This window comes from Gigantopelta aegis, chromosome 6, assembly GCF_016097555.1.
Source record: "Gigantopelta aegis isolate Gae_Host chromosome 6, Gae_host_genome, whole genome shotgun sequence".
NCBI classification, from domain to species: domain Eukaryota; kingdom Metazoa; phylum Mollusca; class Gastropoda; order Neomphalida; family Peltospiridae; genus Gigantopelta; species Gigantopelta aegis.
This window is the reverse complement of record NC_054704.1, coordinates 51,842,747-51,863,402: the sequence shown is the minus strand read 5'-3', so window position 1 is coordinate 51,863,402 and position 20,656 is coordinate 51,842,747. Positions and strand designations below refer to the sequence as shown.

The 20,656-nt window shown below is 35.0% G+C and overlaps 1 protein-coding gene across 4 annotated transcripts in view; it reads left to right on the top strand.

Moving 5' to 3' along the window:
* The window catches only part of LOC121376393 (kinesin-like protein KIF2A), a 46,227-nt gene that overhangs the window by 5,062 nt on the left and 20,509 nt on the right, over window positions 1-20,656 (top strand). Inside the window, exons 2-10 of one of the 4 annotated variants that reach the window (XM_041504244.1) lie at window positions 1,597-1,691; window positions 2,596-2,676; window positions 4,718-4,873; window positions 13,144-13,195; window positions 15,108-15,245; window positions 16,401-16,548; window positions 18,735-18,838; window positions 19,495-19,657; window positions 20,112-20,202. In XM_041504244.1, the coding sequence (XP_041360178.1) occupies window positions 1,597-1,691; window positions 2,596-2,676; window positions 4,718-4,873; window positions 13,144-13,195; window positions 15,108-15,245; window positions 16,401-16,548; window positions 18,735-18,838; window positions 19,495-19,657; window positions 20,112-20,202 (1,028 nt within the window). Of the gene's footprint in view, window positions 1-1,596; window positions 1,692-2,595; window positions 2,677-4,717; window positions 4,874-13,143; window positions 13,196-15,104; window positions 15,246-16,400; window positions 16,549-18,734; window positions 18,839-19,494; window positions 19,658-20,111; window positions 20,203-20,656 lie in introns of all 4 variants that reach the window. The other 3 variants (XM_041504243.1, XM_041504246.1, XM_041504245.1) reach the window with 3 other exon arrangements.

Here is a 20,656-nt window from a genome sequence, read left to right as displayed (position 1 = left end):
TTTTACAAGTCAGGTTGATGAAAGCGAAGCGCCTTGTCGTAAATTAGAGCGTTTGTTTACACTGTGCATAGAGCAGATGGACGGAGCTGATGTCACTTCGCCCCAAGCTATACCACCAGGATGTCACAATAACGAAACAAAATGGCTGCCCCCAGTTAGCAGGAATAATCATGACTCTAAAATTATGCCTTTTTCATTTGTTAAAGTGTCAGTATGTGTTGGTGGTTCGGGTATGCATCTTTCCAACACATAAATCTCTTGTTTGAGTTTACTACCTTTAATAACCAACAGATAACATTTTACTTCAGCTCAACTTGTCCATTGCCAAATTAGCCAACTGCTAATTTTTATACAGAGTGGCATCAACATTTAGTCTTTGGCTAATAAAATATTCTTTAGACTAACCATGTTTGAATAATTTTCAAGGAAATACTCAATATACCTGTACATGTATCTGAAAATTGACTAAGCCAAAGTTTGTTCCATTTTGAGCTACAACTACATTTGGAGCGCCTCGACTATGTGTACATACTAGTAAACAAAATTGGTCGAAGTGTTCCAAATGCTTTTTATTTTAACAGACTCTTTCTTTATAATTCCCCAGATAACATCTATTGGTTTAGCTTCATATATACTGGAGAACAAGTCTGTTGAATTGTTATCATAACTAACTTTGTGGTCATTTTACAAACATTAGTATTTGGACATTCTTTAATAATACAGCGTCATATATGCACATAATTTTTCTTGCTTTTTTGCTAATTTCTAATGACTTATGCTTGCCAAATTTAACTTTAAATCACATTTGACGATTTGGCAAATCACAGCTTAAACCCAGATTATACTATTTCCACCGAACAGAGGTCAACAAAATTTTTGTATTAAGTACTGAATATTTATCATTCTCATTATCTTAATATAAAAAACTTTCAATTTCTCCCACGATTTCAATCTGTTTCGACCCTTTCTGTCAATTTCCTCCGACTCTGTCTTCTGAGCTGTCCACACCATCGCCTACCTGTCTCAACTTCCTCCACGGGTGCAGTCGCTGTGTATATCCCTGCACCCACCTGAAATCCTCGTCCTCTGCTGCTAATAAAGCTGGTCTGACCCACGGCACTAACTAACGACCGCCGGTAGTAGGGGTGCATAGTAGGTGGTTACAAGTGCCTCTTAACAATGCCAGAAGTAACTACTGAACACTCCCCGAAGTGGTCAGACTAAGCCCACAGCTAAAAGCTGATGGGGAACAGGTGTGTGGCACAGATAGCCACAAGAGACAAGCACCTGTCGCGGTTGGAGAGACAAGGACTGGGATGTGGAGATGGACAGCGAAAGAAGTTGAAAGATAGGAGGAGTTGCCAGATCGGGAAGAAATAAGATGGAATTCAAAGGAGAGAAACGAAAGGGGGCACTGGGATAAAAGAAAAAAACAAGTACTGAATATTTTTTTCAAAATGCAATGAAATAGTTTATTTACAGCAGTTGTATATTTCTTGATGGACTGTTAGTTTTTACTTTAAATATGTGTTTTGTTTTCACTGCGCTTTACCAAATTTTGTGCTTATGATCTTGACCCTGGGTTTTTTGTTGTAGGACGCATCCATTCTGCTGTAATAACAGGTGTCAATTTGGAGTCAAGAAGTGTCACAGTTGAGTGGTTTGAAAAAGGAGAAACAAAGGGCAAAGAGGTTTGTGGGCATATTTTACATAGATCTGTCACATTCAGTTACAGTATGACCTTTGATATTGACGTTGATTGTGTTTTTCTCTAATTACCACAATCTGTATTATATTTTCTTGTGTAGTATTCCCAAAATTCTCTCAGCTGCAGACTTACAGGGAGATGTGTACAGGACACAACAATACACACAAACCATCGTTCTATTCACATATTGGTTACACAAATTCTAATTTGTGCAAACCAGTGAATCATTATGTTCAAAAATTAAAACATGGCAAATAAGGATTGCCAAAACACTGTTCATACACTTAGTATCCACATAGTTCAAGATATTCAGGGAAATATAACCAGTATGACCCACGTGTGTCATAATGATTTCCTGTGCACAGCGAATAACGTCATTTTGTGAAGCGACGTCATAACTTAATGTGGCTTCCGCAGTGTAAACGCTGATCAAAATGACATTATTTCTGAAAATGATGTCTCTTTTTAGTAATGTTTGAACGTTTTGACATGGTCCTAGCTTGTTATTTGTGAAAATAATATTTTGGATAATGTGGATAATAAAGAAATTATTACACTTGCGTGTGAATCGTACTGATTTTACGAAACTCATGTCAGGATTCATGTATTACCCTCGCTTTCATTTGGGTGATACAATAATCCTGACACTCGTTTCGTAAAATCAGTACGACACACAAGCTCATTAATAATCTCTATTTATGGTTTGAAAATTGATGGTGAGAAATAAACTGATGACCTGGAATTATGTAGCTGGCCATTTTAAGTAAATAGATTGGTGATATCAATATGTACATGTAACAAGGAAGGTATTTTTCGATGATCAGAAATAGTGTGCATTGTACCTGTTAGCATTTGATATTTTGTTATTTCTTTTATTCTATTTTTAGATTGAAATTGAGGCCATATGTGCTTTGAATCCACACATATGTGGTCCCAGGAATCCTTCAAAAGATACAAATTCAGTTAAGGTGAGCTTGTACAAGTCACACTCAACAAATAAAACATTTCTCAATCTTTGTGTTTCATTGGACAGACATGCATCAAACTAAAGAACACACAGCATGTCATCACACATCGCAATACTTTTGTCATGCAACTCTTGTTTGAACTATTGGTTAGATGCATCACAGAGATAAGTCCCCTGAAGGAGGAGTAATTTTAATTTAATTTGTTTTTGTTAGGGGGTGGGAGGGGAGTATCTGTATGCCAAAATTAATATAGTGAAAACTATTTTTGTAAAGTTTAATAGATGCTTGATCTTTTAAATTTGAATCCATTTGAACTTGCCCAACTGACGATGCCCTCCTCAGGCATCGAAATAAGCATTGTGTCTGGTAACCCATTTACAGGTTACCACAAAATATAGTCTGGTAACCTATAGTTTCCACAACTATATGAAAGTTAGAATTGAATTCCTGTTACTACTACGCGGTCGTTCTGAAATTGTAACTGTGTGCGCGAACATCGGTACGAGAAACGAAATCCGGAAGTAAATTTATCTAGTGGGCGCTGCTTAAACACGGATTGCCAAAATTGCTTTGCAATTGCACAAGTGCGCACGAACATCGGAGCAATTTTGTATAAGAAAACAAAACGCGGACATAAATTCATCTAGTGGACGCTGCTTAAACGCGGAGTGACTTGCGCGCGAACATCGATGCAATTCCTGATGAGATAATGAAACACACAAGTCCTGAATGCATTGCCTGGTTTACGTTCGGAAACGAAACTACCGTTCGTTGAAATATTTGTCGAGAACGAAACACCGTTCTCGACTTTTCTAACATGTGGTAACCTCCCGGTAACCTGAACGACCGTTCTCGACTTATTTCGATGCCTGCTCCTGTGTGTACCTTGCACAGGAAACATTTCATTATTTAACAACAGCAAAGAAAGTGCATTTTGCTATGTCTACTAACAGTGTGGCATGGATCGGTAAAGTATTTAGATACGGTTCTGCATACATGGATCCAAGAGGATCTAGAGAAAACTGTAGCATTCATGAATGAAACTGCTGTTTGTCAAATAGAAACTGAAGTTTAGTTCAGCAAATTTTAATTTGAGGATTAGCATACACATTTTATTTTGTTGCCTTTTATCTAAAGGAAAAAAGTTAAATAACACAACACATTTGGCAGTATATTACATTTCATCAAATTGTCAGCAGTATTTTTCATCTCCAGTAAACAAGAAGTCTGTTAATATATGAGAGGTGATTTTTCAGCTGTTACTAGAATTTGGTCTGGAATGCCGAAAAATTACTTTTATTTAGGTATATGGTATCAGGGGTTGAAATTTAAATTTTTTACCACTATCCCAAAGGAATAGTGAATTTCAAAAAACACTATTCTGTCTAAAAATGTACTATCCCTTCAATTATTAAAGTACCACTAGTTTTCCTGACTCTGCTACGTCACCCTGTACAACATTGCGTAACGAACAATTGTTTATATACCAGTCTATGCATTACTGCGTACTAGCTGGAATTACAAATGAACTCACTCCAAACATTAGTCTCGATCAAAAAGACATTTATTTTGTACCAGTAAGTGCATAAGAAAGGTCTTAGTAGCACAAGGATTTGTTCTGCAGAAAAATGTAGCTGAAGAAAAAGCGTAAGCGGAATAGTCACAGGTGATTTTTGGTATTCCATGCTTTATTTTCACTTTCATGACGGAATATTGGAAGAATTGTTTTACTATTCCGTTTAGAAATTTACTGTTTGCGGAATAGCGTAAAATTCGACCCCTGGGTATAGAGGTTTGAGCTTTTAAAAGATCACTTCTAGTTTTTATTTTGAAAATGGTAACACATCCCTGTTATATATTTATGTATATTGTCTCAAACATATTCATCATGACTTCAAAATGTTCTTCCATCATTAAGCTGTCTGTGTGCTTTAAAGTACGTGCACAGTCAAAATTCGGATTCGTAGCACATTTCCATCTTCACCATTATTGCTGTTTATTGTGAGTTTTGCTTAATTGCACACTGTTAAAATGCTGCTAGGATTGTCACACCACGGAAGATATTGATGATGATGATGATGATGACCCAAGCCTGGTTGATGTTAACACCTTAAGTGATGATGATGTCAGTGAAAGTAGGAAAGTCCCTGCATCTCAAATACCTAAAACACGGTCGAGACACAAAAATGCTGTAAAGGTATTCTCTCAATCAGAGCACACGAAGCAGTTGGTTGAATGTTGTTGCACACACCATGTTTTGTCTTTTGTTTTACCTGCTGCAATGCAAGGGTGTCTTGGGCATTTGTAATCGTGGATTTTACTTTTTTTTGTTACGTACAAGTGGACAGTGTACTGCATGTAACACAAGGTTGTGGGTTCTGTTTTAATCCAATATCAGGTAGTGTTTTGTAGGGTTATATGTTGGTTATTAATGTTTGCTTGGTCCTGTTTTATTGCATCTTCATAAATCAAGGCTAATATTCGTTCCTCGTATTCAGCCTTGATACATGTAGTCAAGATTACTGATATCCACTACTAGCGCCCTCTATTGGAAGAAAATTTGTAACACCGATTATGTCCCTTACACGATGACATCGCTGTCCAATGACAGCATCGGTAACATGTGACAATCTTGAAAGCAATATAAAAAATTAACCGCTGGACGCTGACGCTGCCATCTTTGTTTACAATAACAAGGGAATCTATAAGGAGCGTTGCGATTCGTTGCAATCAGATCTCATCTCATTGTATCCAATGAAATTTAAGCATTTTGTGGCACGATTTCTTGACGACATGTATCAAGGCTGAATACGAGGAACGAATATTAGCCTTGATTTATGAAGATTGTTTTATTGTAGAACACTATATATGCATTTCTGATAAATGTATGTAAAATTATGTTTAACAAGTGTTGTGTAATTAACTAAAACTGCACAGGTTTTTCAAACAAATTTATCCTAAAACTATTATTAACAAAATGTTTTTTGTTTTGTTGTTTTTTAAAGATGTAACTTTTACCTTTGTTAATTGCCCTGCACACAAACATTAGTTTCCACACACTTTTCTACATTTCCAACAATGTACACAGAATTTGTATAATTTTAATATGGTAAGCGATTAATGCATGAAAAGTACCATATTAATTGTATGGGTTAAAATGGACAACCAGGACTCGGTCAAAACTGGATGTTTCCTTCAGTTGCTTTTTAATAGCAGTACAGATCTTAACCTCTCTAAACCAGGTACCCCTATAACTGTTAATTTTACTCAGTTCCATGGATGTCCTGTTTAGAGAGGTTTCATAGTACTTGGATTTTCGGATAATGTAACCTGACAAATAAATAAAACTAGTTTGTATGGTGCAGGAGTACAATAACCTGTATGTAAAGTGACTAGAAAATTAACAAATATTTAGTCCTTGCTTTTAAAATTTAGTTTGCATGTGTATGTATTTGCATAACAATTATGCACTAGGTTATTATCCAAGAAGTTCTTGTTTGCTGTAATGTGATCATCGGTTAGTCAGTAAGAAAAGTATGTATTATTTTATTATTACTGTTGTTATTATTACTACTACTATTAATATGCAGAGTTCGACAAATATATGTATGCTAGCTTGATGCCTGTGACTAATGATGTTTTTTATGTCAGGTTAGTGACAAATAAAAGTTTGTTTTGTTTAATGACACCATTAGAGTGCATTGATTTATTAATCATCAGCTATTGGATTTCAAACATTTGGTAATTTTGACATATACCTGTAGTCTTAATTAGAGAGTAAATCCGCTACATTTTTCCACTAGTAGCAAGTGATCTTTTATATGCACCATTCCACAAACAGGATAACACATACCATGGCCTTTGATATCCCAGTCATGGTGCTCTGGCTGGAACGAGAAATAGCCTAATGGGCGGTTAGTGACAAATACCAATCTAGTGGTCTAATGAGCCATTGCTTTTTCCTTCTTTAATTAAAAACAACAATTTGAGGATCTCATAATTGAATATTTAGCCACCAATATTTTGTGGTCCATTTCTTTGATTAATTTACCTTTTGATATACTTTTATTGAGGTAAATGATAAGAAAAACATTTTATTTCAATTCACACTGCTGCCATGTATTTACTACTGATACCGTAAAGATTCTTTATTCCAACACAAAGTTTAGGTAATCAAAAGAATTCCATACCATGGTTAATTTTCTTTAAGTTTAATTAATGTCATTTAGCATTTTATTATTTAGAAAATATTAGATGTCAGAGATTTATTTTATGTCTGCTACGTATATATGATGAATAAACACACTCAGTGATTAATGTCACTGAGAATGGAAATAACGTATAAAAATAAAACTACAATGTACAACCAGCTGTAAGCATTACCATTTGCCATAAATATGTGACATAATGAGGTTGATATTAAATATTGACATATACATTAATAACTAGCTGGTTGGAATGAACCAGGAATGCACTTTAAATAACCTACACATGTCAGGGTTATCAACATGCACAAATTCGACTGTAAAATTATCAATATCCAGTCGGGAAGCATTTTAATCAACATTTATTAAATAGGTGGTGAAATATAACTCCTTGTTTCTCTTGAGTCTTACTTACATAACTTTTTTTCTTCTTCATTTCATGTTGTAAGTATTTTTTCTTACTAATCTTGGGTGGGGGTAGTAATGATGACAAAACTGCACAAAATTAGCACTATATATAGTTAATTTCCAAACTCATTAGCAATTATCACTAATCAAAATTTAGAAATGAAATATTCCTGACCACCTTCTGATTACCAAAAACTGGCTAGGTGTTTGTCATTTAATACTTTTTCTCTTTTGTTTTTTTGGAGAGAGAATACATTGAACAAATTCCATTGAACTTTGGTTTTCTGTTTGTTTTTATGTCATTTCGATTGAAGTTCATCATTGTTTTACTTTACTGTGAAACTGACAAAGATATAAATTAAAAAGTGTTGCGGTCAGGAATTTAGGCTAATGGTTTAGCTTGATGGGTTAGTGAAAATGATCCTGTAACTGTTGGCTTTTTCAGAAAATTTATCAAACACTTTATGTGACCGTGACACATGTTAAGTTCATTTTCACTTATGGCAATTTACTTGTGCAATTTATATTGCCAGACTGAGAATATATATTCTCTTCATCAAACTTGATTTAAAAATTATATATATTTTATTTTAATTTATGTTGAACACTGATATTGTTTCAATGTTTGAAATTAATTGCTACAAACAACTGGTTGTAAATTACTGTGTGATAATGGCAGTAGTAAAATAACCTAAATTGTCAAGTAACTTTTAGAAAGGTATCCTGTGTCACACAAATAAAATTTGAGTATTTATCATTTGCATCAAACCTAAATACTGTGAATATTTGGCCAAAATTGTTTATTAAGTTGTATTCATGCATGTTTTAGATAAAAAAAAAAACCTTAAATATTGTATGGCATGAAGAATGGTATTTTGTAGAAAAAGCATGTTTGCATATGTCGTTGTTAAGTACTAAGTATTAATATTTTGTGTGGGTTTTTTGGTAATAATTAATGATTAAAATTCAGATTCCATATTAACAATAACATCACATGTATGTGTATTCCTAAGGTCTTCATCTTTGAAACTATTGACGTGATAAGATTATACATAATATTTTAATTCAATGGCTTGTTAATTAGTGAAGTTTTTGCTTTAAATTTATTAAATAAGTTAATTCTCAATATTATGACATGTGTATGTAAAAATTTGCAGCAGTTTTCTTTTAAACACTGGGAATGTATTTAATGTAAGATTAAGTAGCGCTAATGTTTATGTAAAGTATGAACAAAAATCCTCATCATTTCTATCTTTATTACACCAGCAGTCACTCATAATGGGGGAAATATTTTTCATATTTTCTCAGTGGGAAATATACTGCATTGGTTTAACATACACTGCTATTGGACGATTTGACGCTTATATACCAATCACCTTGTCGGTACTGTAATATGACGTCATCACGATTTGGTAAAGCACAGAAAATTATGTCACGTAGTTTAAAGCGTTTGCATTTTCGTCTTTCTGTTTTCAGTGTTAAAATTCTAATAAAATGGTAGTTTAACACGTTGACTGCTGCCCACGAGTATATTCGTATGCTGAGCGCACCAGATTTTACTCGTAGTAAAACCAGTGCTGTGTCGTATTAAATTAAAGTTGTCAGCAATGGCAATAACACAATTAGTAACCTTTCTGGCAATGACTAATAACAAATTGATGTAATAATCAATGAAATTATTTATTAATTAATGTTTGAATGATTTTGATTGTGAACACAAGTTGCAGCATTTCATAATGGAAATATCTTGACAGATATCTCTTTGACTAAATCATTTATAGTTATAATGTTAAAAATCAACATAAATACAGGAACAGATTTATTCCTAATGTTTCAGAGCAATTTGGACTATGTTTGAAACATTCATATAAATGATGAATCGATGATCGTTTTCATCGATGAAAGTCAAAACTATAACACAGTGATCAAAAGAAAAAAACGTTTTGCCATGTATAATGTGTCTATGTTTGAACTATTAATAAATGTGGGTTTATTGTCAGTGTCATATTGAATTGGTATGTCCATTATTCTGACATGTGATAAACTTTGAAACATTTTCACACACAAAGAGCTGGCTTCCCGGGGCAAACTTCACAGATGTAACGGGATTCCCATCTCGTACCGGCCTTTGTGCACACTCGGCAAGGTTTGGTATGTCGCTCTTTCTTCTCTGTGGGAGGCAGTGGTGCAAGGTAATGGAATGTCTCATTTACTGGAGCCTGGGAATGTGCTGGGCCGTGGTCACGTAATTTGTCATAGACATCACCAAGCAGGTGAATTGTGACCAGGTCACGAAATTTTAATAGCTTCATCTGCTCTCTGTTGTTTGCGTTGTACAGGATGTGGGCATTTAGAAGAAACACTTATAGGATATGCAGGACAATCTTCTTATACCACCGGATTGTCTTGCGCAGCGCCGAGTAGTAAGACAGCATTTGATCTGACCTGTCTACTCCAGCCATGCCATTGTTGTAATCTCGGACTGTGTTCCGCTTTCTTGACAGCTTGTCATTCCGATTTCTAACATCAACCATCTCAATTCGATGCATGTTGCTGATTGTAAGAACTTCGCGTTTGTCTTTCCATTTGCAAACTACCACTGATTCAGACCGCTTCCAAACATGTTCCCCCTTCTTCAACTTCTGTTTGATTAAATCTTTTGGATTTTCTTTTCTGTCAAATCGCAGAGTTCCACAAAGATAGGTTGATCGGTTTGTCATCTTCTTCACCAGATAATTATCTGTGTACACCACATGGCCTTTGTCTAGGTAGCCGTCCAAGAAGTCTAGAACAGTTGCAGTAGCTTGACCATAGCCGTCATCATCAGTTAGGTGGATGCCGCTGTATACCCGAATCTTCAGAACAGTGCCTCGAGGCTCGCACAGTTCATAGTTTGATTCCATATTTATGACATTTATTCTTGATATACTGGCGAAACAGCAATCTGCCACGCCAAAGTACCATGGACTCATCAATAGAGAGATCTTTCCCTGGATAGTAAGTAGCCGGCATGACATCGTTAAAATGATCCAGAACAGTGCGTATCTTGAACAGGCGATCATCATTATGTTGATCATTGTCTGCAAAATGCCAGAAACGCAAAAGTAGTTGGAAACGGTTGCGGATCACGACGCCACCAAAAAATGGCGAACTGTATAGAACATCAGTACTCCAGTAGTGTTGTATAGTAGGCAAGGTTTTTGGACCCATGTGAAGCAACAATGCAATGAACTGTTTCATTTCCTTAGCATCTGTGTCCTTCCAAGATTTCAAACGTGATTCTCTTCTTAAAGGACGTTGCTTGTTTATTTCCACTGCAGCATATCGATTTGTTTCTGTAACCATTTTATCTATCAACTGTGGTGTCAGAAATAAATCAAAATATGCACCGGGCGATGTATCCTGTAAGTCCATTCTAAGACCAGAGTTTTCAGTGAAAGCAAAGTCATGTGGATCTTGGGCAACATCTGACCATGTATGCATTGGGACAGCACAATTTCCACGCCCACCTGCTCCATTCCGTCCCATGCCTGGTGCTTGGTGGGAAACTGCTTGTCTATTAAACAAAATTGCAGCTCTACCTTGATGACGATATTGTACACTTCGACCTCTAGCTGGTGTAACCGCACCACGCCCACCACGGCCATCACCGCTTCCAGGAGTTCCACGACCATGAGGTCCTCGAGTGCGAACACCACGAAATCTAGACCTACCACGTGTTGCCGGTTGTACCCCATCGTCACTTGAAACATATGAGTCTGATGAAATCATTGTATCACCTTCTTCACTGCTCCAGTTAGTATCAAGATCTAGTGAATCAGTATCACTAATATCCATATCAGGATCATCACTTTCTTCATCTGTTTCCATCATCAAAGCGGCAACTTGCTCAGCAGAAAGGTTTCTAGTCGCCATTTTGGAAAGTAGCAAGTACTGAGTATCAAAATTACGTAACAAAAACCAATGACGCAATAAAATCTGGGAAGCACATGACTCATAGCTGGCAAATACAATACAGTGATTGCATAATGTTGCCAGACTATGACTCGTACTTGGCATACCAAATAAAAATGTTATATTTCATTGCCAACTATGAGTAATTTTTTTCGTGTCACACGCTCTTCCATAAATGTACTAAGTAATATGCATAAAATAACTTAGAAATAACATTTATGGGTAAATAAAGTAAATGCATATCTTTATATGACTTGGCAAACTGGACCAGCCGCCATTTTGTTTACGGCACTCAGCGTGTTAATGCTATTCATTATTAATTTTTTTACAGAATATATAAAACTTTGGATTTTTAAATTATCTATGAACCGTCATTAAATTACAAAGTTAACGCAATACCCAGAGCAGTGTGTAAAGTGATTTACTTTGTTTCTATATACATGGATGTGTAGCCTCTGTATATTGAAAATAAAGGCTTTAAAAAATCCCCAAAACTCCCACCCAAATAGCATGGGTAATAAAGAGAATAACAAACTTGGTAGCAGTTATTATCAAATTTACGTCCTTCGTGAAATCATTTTCACTTGAGAGATAAATTTGATAATAACTGGTAACTCGTTTATTATCCTCTATATACTCACCTTTAATGTGATTGTTTATTTGCAAGAGTAACAAAAATATTGTTATAATTAATGTTGATCCTGTAATTGTTGTGACTTTTAATAACTGATATCACTGATTAATATTTGTTTGCACATAGTGATTAAGTTAACTGATTTAGCATGTACTTGTATATTGGTATGGAGTACCATAGTTTGTGAAAAATTAGTTTTTGTCAAATTTTTATTTAGAGACATTTGTAAAACTGAAAAATTTGGATCATGGTACTGGCCTGGTGCTTATAAACTAGACTCGAGCCTTTAATAGAGTTTTAAAGCGTGAACATCATGGCAATGCCATACAAATTGTATATGTGTGACATCATTAGAGAGACTGAGTCTAGACTCTAAAAGTTTTATAAGCACAGGCCCTGTTCTAAATGTTTTAGAATTGATAAGCAATCTGTCATTTTCATAGCAACTTATGACAAATTATTTCCAGGGAAATATCAATAAGCACACCAGAATATGCCATGCAAAGGTCAACATTATATATTTATCAGTTTGTAATTGGATTTACTCTAAATATGTCCTTTAAATAAAAAGTGAATGATAATTTGTCCTTCAAATAAAAAGTGAATGGTAATTTGAGCTGTTCACTTAGTTACCAGTTATTATCATGAATTTGTCCCACCTTAAATCATTTTTAATTGTGACAGTTTCAGTGAATGACAAATAAAAAATTATTTATTTAAGGATATAAACTTGATAATAACTGGGTCTTCTTAAAAATCAAAGTTCTGTTTATTCATGTTATAAAGAAGTTTTTACATGGTTTGGTTCATAAACAAATACACAAAAAAGACATGAAAGTCCGGAATGGTACTTCGTTTTTCACAGTTAGGCTATAGTTGTTATTTTTTTAACTGAAAACAGCACAAACTCAATTTTGATCAATTGTGTGCTGTTTAAATATAGATTACAGACACAAGAACAGTGATATGACTGATTAACAAAGTGTCAAATTGAGTGTGTTTGTGAAGAACAATAATGGGAATTCATAAATGTCTTGTAACCTGTTGGTTACCAAGCCCTTAATTTATGGTAACCTGTATGTGGGTCATCAAGCATTATGCTTATTTTAGATTTTCAATGCTAGTAAGTAACATGGTGAAAGTATGCCAAATCCTGATATCATATTTAGGAGAATCACTGTCTCTTTTGGTGACAATTCTTTAATATGTTTTGCCTACAGATCTTGTAATACATGTACATGTACTTTACTGTGTTTTTTTTTCTAGAGCAACAAGTCTGGGCGTAGAGCAACTGAAAATGGAAAGATGCCTAACAAACGTATGAGTTTATTTAAATACACATACTAATGATAATGTTGTAGAAAATGAGAGAACTGTTTTCTGATTTGCCAACATAGATCAGTGGTTTTACCATTACAAATTTAGTTTTATTGGCAACACATTATTGGCCAGTGGAATGGGGGATCGGGGGAAAACAGTAGGGTTTTACATGTTCCAATTTCACCTGGTTTTTTAATAATAAATTGTTGTTTTTGTTAAGATAACTATTACAAACATCACTAGCAGATGATGTCATTAGGTAAGCCAATAAGAGCAGCTGGGTGGGCAAACTATTAATGGTTCTAACATGGATTGTGTAATATGTGATGTTTAATCTGGTCTCATGTATAAATAAATAAATTAAAGAATATATGCATATGCCATGTGGTGCCCGGTGTTTTGTGCAGGTTGATTAAATGTACGGTACTACATTTTTATGTGTGTATTGCATAGATGGTTATTAGTTAATGTTAATTTTATTGGTAATGGGAATAGATATGGTCTAATGCAACCAGATACCTTACAAGACAACTAGTGACCATTTGCATTATGGTTTCAGTGTATTATCTAGGGTAACATATTTTTGGGTATCGGTCTACAAAATGACAGCAATAACTCATTTTAATTGGTTAGGTTAATACCTACTAAGTACAGGGTAAATTAATTTTTTGAGATGGGGCCTCTCTGATGCTTAATAATTAATTTTCTGCAATACAATACTGAATGGAATGTGAATAGCAGTGATAGTCTATTTACACTTTGTTTGGGTTAATGCACAGCAGCAATTGATTTAAAAAACATTTACACAGTGTCAAAGAGAGTAGGTTACTCGGGTAATGTGTAATGGAGAACTATTCCTTATATCTCTGGAGAACCTCTCTTTAAATATATTTAATAAAGACTGGAGTGACTTGTGCCTGTGACAAATGATCAGTCAGCTCTTCAATGTTGGGGATGGGATGTAAAGTGGTAAAGTGCTCGGCTGATGTGCATTTGGTGTAGGATCAATGCCTTTCATTTGACCCAGTGGGCTATTTCTCGTTCCAGCCAGTGCACCACACCTGGTATATCAAAGAGTGGTATGTGCTATCCTGTTCGTGGTATGGTGCTTATAAAAGAACCCTTGCTACTAATGGAAAAATGTGGCCAGATTTCTCTCTAAGACTATATATAAAAATTACCAAATGTTTGATATTCAATAGCCAATGATAACAAATCAATGTGCTCTAGTGGTGTCGTTAAACAAAATAAACTTTAACTTTTAACTACAAATTTGTTGAATAGTTTTAATGTGTGGTTGATTGATGAAAATCCAAAACCAATTTCAAACCATTTTAGCATGGATTTTTTTTTACCACATGGTCATTTGGAATTCATAATAGTCCGGAGACATAAGTTTGTGTTCAGGACTATTGTTTCACAGGACATTTTCATTGTGCAAGTATGCTACAAACCCAAAGTTTTATGAGATTCATTTATTTATTACACACCAGTGTAAGATATTGCTCATGTCATAACAATAACTCAATTTCTAACTAGTGTAATATTGGCATGCGTAAGCATGACATAGATCACTTGTTGACCCAATTCGTAGAAAAATAAGGTGTAGCAGGATTGCTTCTTCTGTGTTGCTGCATGTTTGCAGTTGGTTTGTAATAAATAAAATACTAAACTAGCTTGCCTGTCTAACCATTTTTATGAAACTCGTGAACAGTGTTGGTATCTGACTCACTTTTGCTCATCAGATACCAAAACTCGTTTCATAAAAATGATATGACAGGCAAGCTCATTTAGTATTATATATATATATACATGTGTATATATATTTTTTTTCTAATTATTTTTGATCCGGCAGGGTGAGGCAAACAACTTTAGTTGGAATAATAGTAATAATCATTTCCTTCCAGCAGCAGTTAAAGTGTTGTCGGCCCGCTCAAGACAGAGCTTTGCACGTCCTGCTGCACCGAAACAAAATGGGAAGGTGGAGCCCAAGATTGAATCGAATTCTACGACAGACATAAAAGAGGATCCGAAAGACCAGGCATCAGGTATTACATTTTAGCTATTCACCAACTTTTCAGTCTTACGGCCCAGAGCCCCGTTCCACGAAGCAATCTTACTACTAAGATCACCTTAGTGAATAAGGTAGCTATGTACTTAAGGTGATCTTAGGGCTAAGATCGCTTTGTGGAACGGGGCCCTGGCTTATAAAACTAGAATCGAGACTCATATTTCTAATTATGTCACGTGCATACAGTTTGTGTGGTGTTGCCATGATGTTAAATTCTAAGACTCTATTTGAGTCTAGACACTAAAACATTTTTTTTTTTATGAGCACATGGTTTGGATGTGAACTTGGCCTCGGTGGTGGTGTGGTTATGCCATCAGACATAAGGCTGGTAGGTACTAGGTTCACAGCCTGGTACCGGCTCCCATCGAGAACGAGTTTTAATGACCACTACACCCTCTTTTTCTCTCACTAATCACTAACAACTAACCCAGTGTCCTGGACAGACAGCCCAGATAGCGGAATTGTGTGTCCAGGACAGTGTGCTTGAACCTTAATTGGATATAAGCACGGAAATAAATTGAATAGTATTCATGTGGTTATTTCTTCAGTCCAAAGAAGTAAATTTTATGTTCTCTCAGCATATAATTCCTAATTCTCATGTAGTTATAATTAAAATACCTTTAATATTAAATAATTTGTTCTTTGAAAGCATGCAGATATTTTAAGTTTTAAAGGTTATTTCCTTACATAACCATTTAAATATGCTTAAAATATTTCTAATAAAAGTTAAGTCCCCATTTACTATGCCTTATTTAGTTGATAAAATCCTTTAGGACAAATTGTTTGTTATACATGTAGATCTATACTAAAAATATTCATCAGGGGTCATTATAAGTCTTTAAAAAAATATTTAAGGTAAGCTTTAAATAAATGATTTGTGCTTTTGCGGAGAGGGATAAAGCTCAATGGTGAAGTACGCACTTCAAAATTGACAGGTCTAGTAGTACCCCATGACTGGTACATCAAAGACCATGGTATGTACTGTACCTTAAAAAGATCCCGGCTGTTTTTTCAGGAGTAGCCAGCTTGCAGTGTCACTTAGCAAATTTTGCTTTCATTTAAACGTTTTTTTTGGCATTAAAAGCTTTGTGATTACATGTGTAATGTTTTGTTAAACGTAACTATTCTGCAGCTCGAAGGAAATCTAATTGTGTTAAAGAAGTGGAGAAAATAAAACAACGTCGGGAAGATCGGCGGGCGGCCCAGAATGCTATCAAGGAGGTGAATGAGAAGAACTATGATACAAGTGATCCCAACTGGGAGTTCTTGTCCATGATAAGGTCAGAGGGGTTTAACTTTTTTTTATTTCCTTGATGAAACTGAATTATTTTATCTCAATAAGTAGGCCTCACCACTGTCAGACTTTGTTACAATGACCGTCATTACTACAACATTTACACCATCTGACAACAAATTGTCTGAAACAAATGTACATCAATGTTATTCTGTTAATTACTTCAGAATTCACATCTTTTCGAGACAAACATAGCAAATTAGGAACAAGCTTACACCAGACTTCAGAAATTGCCTGTTTACAGTGACTATAATAATCAAAGATACTGTAATAATTATGTTAAAGCGTGCAGTCAGTGAACAAATTTAACAGTACACACACAGACATTTGGTATCCTTGAACATGTCATGAGCCGGCATCGTCATGTGATGGCCAAGTTATAAGGTGTACTGAAGTAAAGTTTGTTTTCTTTAATGACACCACCAGAGTTCGACAAATCCACTAGCCCGACGCCCGTGGCTAGTGGTTTTTAAGTTCGGGCTAGTGATTCCCCCCCACCCCCTCCTTATCGCTCGATCGTGGGGTTTTTTTCTTCCGTTTCTCTCGGCTGAAATTTCGTTTAATAAATTTGTTTGTGACGTTTATCATCAAATAATAACAACAACGCAATCAGTATATAATAATCCACTTGAACTAGATCTGCAAACTGCAGTAACATGCTATCTCTACATCGTCATAGTTACAGCATGCATTGTTTACTTTTCCCTTTCAAGTTTCTGGCACAGGAACTAAGTCTAATGACATGCGTGTTTTGATTGGTTGGACACGTCACGTGGTTAATCTCGCACATATGTCTTAGGCTAAGAACTTGGAAATCACCAATCGCGACGACAGGTTAATCTCAATCAAGTAAACCCCAGTCATGCTTTGAATTTCAGTGTTTGTTTTATTTACCTATTGTTTTCTAATTTAACACTTAGCTTACATGTGGCTGTCGGCAATCAGGAAAACAATTTACTTTAATGGTAACCGCACATGCAATGACTTGGCTTGGCCTATTATGTGTAGTGGTTTGGATAATGTGTCACAGCTGCCGATACAAGATAATACCTTTTTTGTTCATCAATTAACAACAGATTAGATGTCACCGTTATATTCTTTGATATCGGTTTGACACGGGATAATGCCCTGTATTTGAGCAATTGGCGACCTAAATAGTAGGCCCTAAATGTATAACCCACTACCAAATACCCTGAACCATCTATTACCGTGTGTCACACTGCCGTACCCTTTTTTAAATTTAATTATTTTGATAGTGGGTTTAGATACCAACCATGAGTTTGCTCAATTATTTTTCCACGGTGGAGGGCAAAAACGAAAATGGGACAATGACGATGGATCACTTGACAAAAGACCAAACGTACGACACGACAAAAAACTGAAAGTTACAGCATGATTTAAGTGTTTGTTTTATTTTACTGTTATACTCGTAAATGTGTAATGTTACACATTTTTTTATAAAAATCCAGTTATAATTGATCAGGAATTTGGGCTAGTGCTTTATTTTGGTGGGCTAGTGGTTTTCACAAACCCACTAGCCCTGTGGCTAGTGACTTTTCAAAATATTTGTCATACTCTGACAACTAGAGCATATTGATTTATTAATCATCAGCTATTGGATGTCAAACATTTGGTAATTGTAACATAGTCTTAGAGAGGAAACTGACAACATTTTTCCATTAGTAGCAAGGGATCTTTTATATGCACCATCCCACAACAGGATAGCACATACCACAGCCTTTGGTATTATTGTATTAGCCCTATGAAGGTTTTGTAGATTTAATAATACTGTCTTTTAGTCCCCTACAGGTCCAACCAGAGGGAACTGTAGGTTTCATCTCCGTCCTTCTATTTGTCTCTGTCTGTTCAACCATCCCACAAATAGTTTTACGGATGTTTAATTTCACAGTGCCTTGAGATATTGAGCTGAAATTGTGGGTATAGCATTTTCATGTACTGTTACAGATCAAGTTTGATGGCATTTTACATCTTTTTTATGACCCTTGAATTTACTTTAATTTAGGAGATAAGAAAATTAGTTGATCCCAGTAGGGTACATGTATTGCTTAATGCTTGTTGTTACTCTTGTGTGAAATTTAGCAGTGTTTTTTTTGTTTTATTTTTTTTGTCATATGTGCCAAAATACCACAAGTAATATATTTTTTGTTTCAGAGAATATCGGAGTCAGTTGGATTACCGACCAATCACAGGATCCGATCAGATAGAAAACCACCAGATATGTGTCTGTGTTAGAAAGCGACCCTTAACAAAGAAAGGTATTTTGGAACTAATTTTCCATCATATTAAAAGAAAAACAGTGAATTTTATTTATTTACTTGTAAAGATTTCTTTTTTAATTCGTCATTTTAGTGCCACTCAAAGACTGTTCCTGTTCTTGTTCTTTGCTAAATAACTCGGAATAGCCTACTTTTGACTGCAGGGGTTTCATGATTTTAATTTTTCCAAAGTGGAAAAAAAAATCACTAGGCTTTAGTATGGTATATTAAATATGGTAATTTTGCTTAAAACTTCTAGAAAAGTTATGCATTTATGAAATAAGTTTGTATTGTAAATTCTACAGCTGAAAGAAGCTTTATTCATATTTGGATTACAAGTTGCAAAATTACAGCCCTCTATGTTTACTTTTCCATCTAGGAGCCAGATGGTGCCTACTTCTATTTTATTTATATAGATTGTATGAAATGTTTTAGTCTTTAATTGAAAACAAATTGTCGCATTTACAACAAATTGGTTGCAATTTAGAGGGCTGAGTTAACAAATAAATATAGAATAATGAGCATAGAAATGTATGAAATTTCTCTGTTGCACTTTCAATTCTTTCCTGCACATCATTGTACGAGAGGTTGAATTGTCACAGTTTATACCTTTCTGATTGATTTTATGCCATGTTGTTTCACTCTTTATTTCAAAGAAAATGCTAGGAAGGAAATTGATGTGATCACCCTTTCAAATAAGCAAACCATCCTGGTGCATGAACCGAAGCAGAAAGTTGATTTGACGAAATACCTGGAAAATCAGCAGTTCAGATATGATTATGCGTTTGATGAAGACGCGTCAAATGACATTGTCTACAGGTTGGTCAGATGTGATCTTATGTTGTCATACAGTTTCAAGGCAAGACAGGGATCATATTGTTTTCAAAATGTTTTGTTAGTGAAATTTCTGGTCAATTGAAAATTAATTACAAATTTCTGTTTTATATTTTTAAATTGTTTAGCGATTTCTGAAACTTGAGTAGCAAATCGTAATGCGATTCTGAACAAATGTGTTCCCTGTGGGAATGCACAAAAATGTACCTACTACATGGCTCACCAAAGCATTTCTTTAAAATATATATGTTTAATTTGTTCCCAAGAGTACTTTAGTCAACCAGTGACACAGTTATAGCCCATTTGTTATGGGGGTTTTTTTTGTATGTAATTGAATTAGAGTGACATAGCCATAAATGAAAGAAAAAATAAATTTGGGCATTAATGCTAACGTTAATTGTTTACACAATGGCTGAATTTTTTTTTCTTCTGTTGTCAGATACACAGCAAAACCTCTCGTAGAATGTATATTTGAAGGTGGAATGGCTACTTGTTTTGCCTATGGTCAGACAGGCAGTGGAAAAACCCATGTAAGTATGAGCATATCGTTTGATCTATCTATGTTGTATTTGACCATTTGCAGGACGTTCGTGCTGGTTTTACAATCACAAATTGTGTTTTACCGGCGGAGCAAAGACGGTAAAGTGGATATTTGAGACTAAAACCAACTTGAATGTCCGCAAATGGTCAAATACAACATAGTTATCACCATTCTAATTCAGTAGATGCTTTTTCATTTTAAAAATTGTTTAAATAATAATTTTTGGGAATGAAGGCAGTGTTAACAAAAACCTGGCCACTACGTTCGTGTTTCAAGTTATCCACCTTATAAAATAATTATAGTGCAAGCAGATTAAAAAATATTTTTTTACATGTAATACAACTATTGATCTATATCAACTATATCAACAATTTTTACCGATTTCACTTCTTTCGAATACTCATCACGACAACTGGTGCTCGATAATGAAGATTCATAATTCG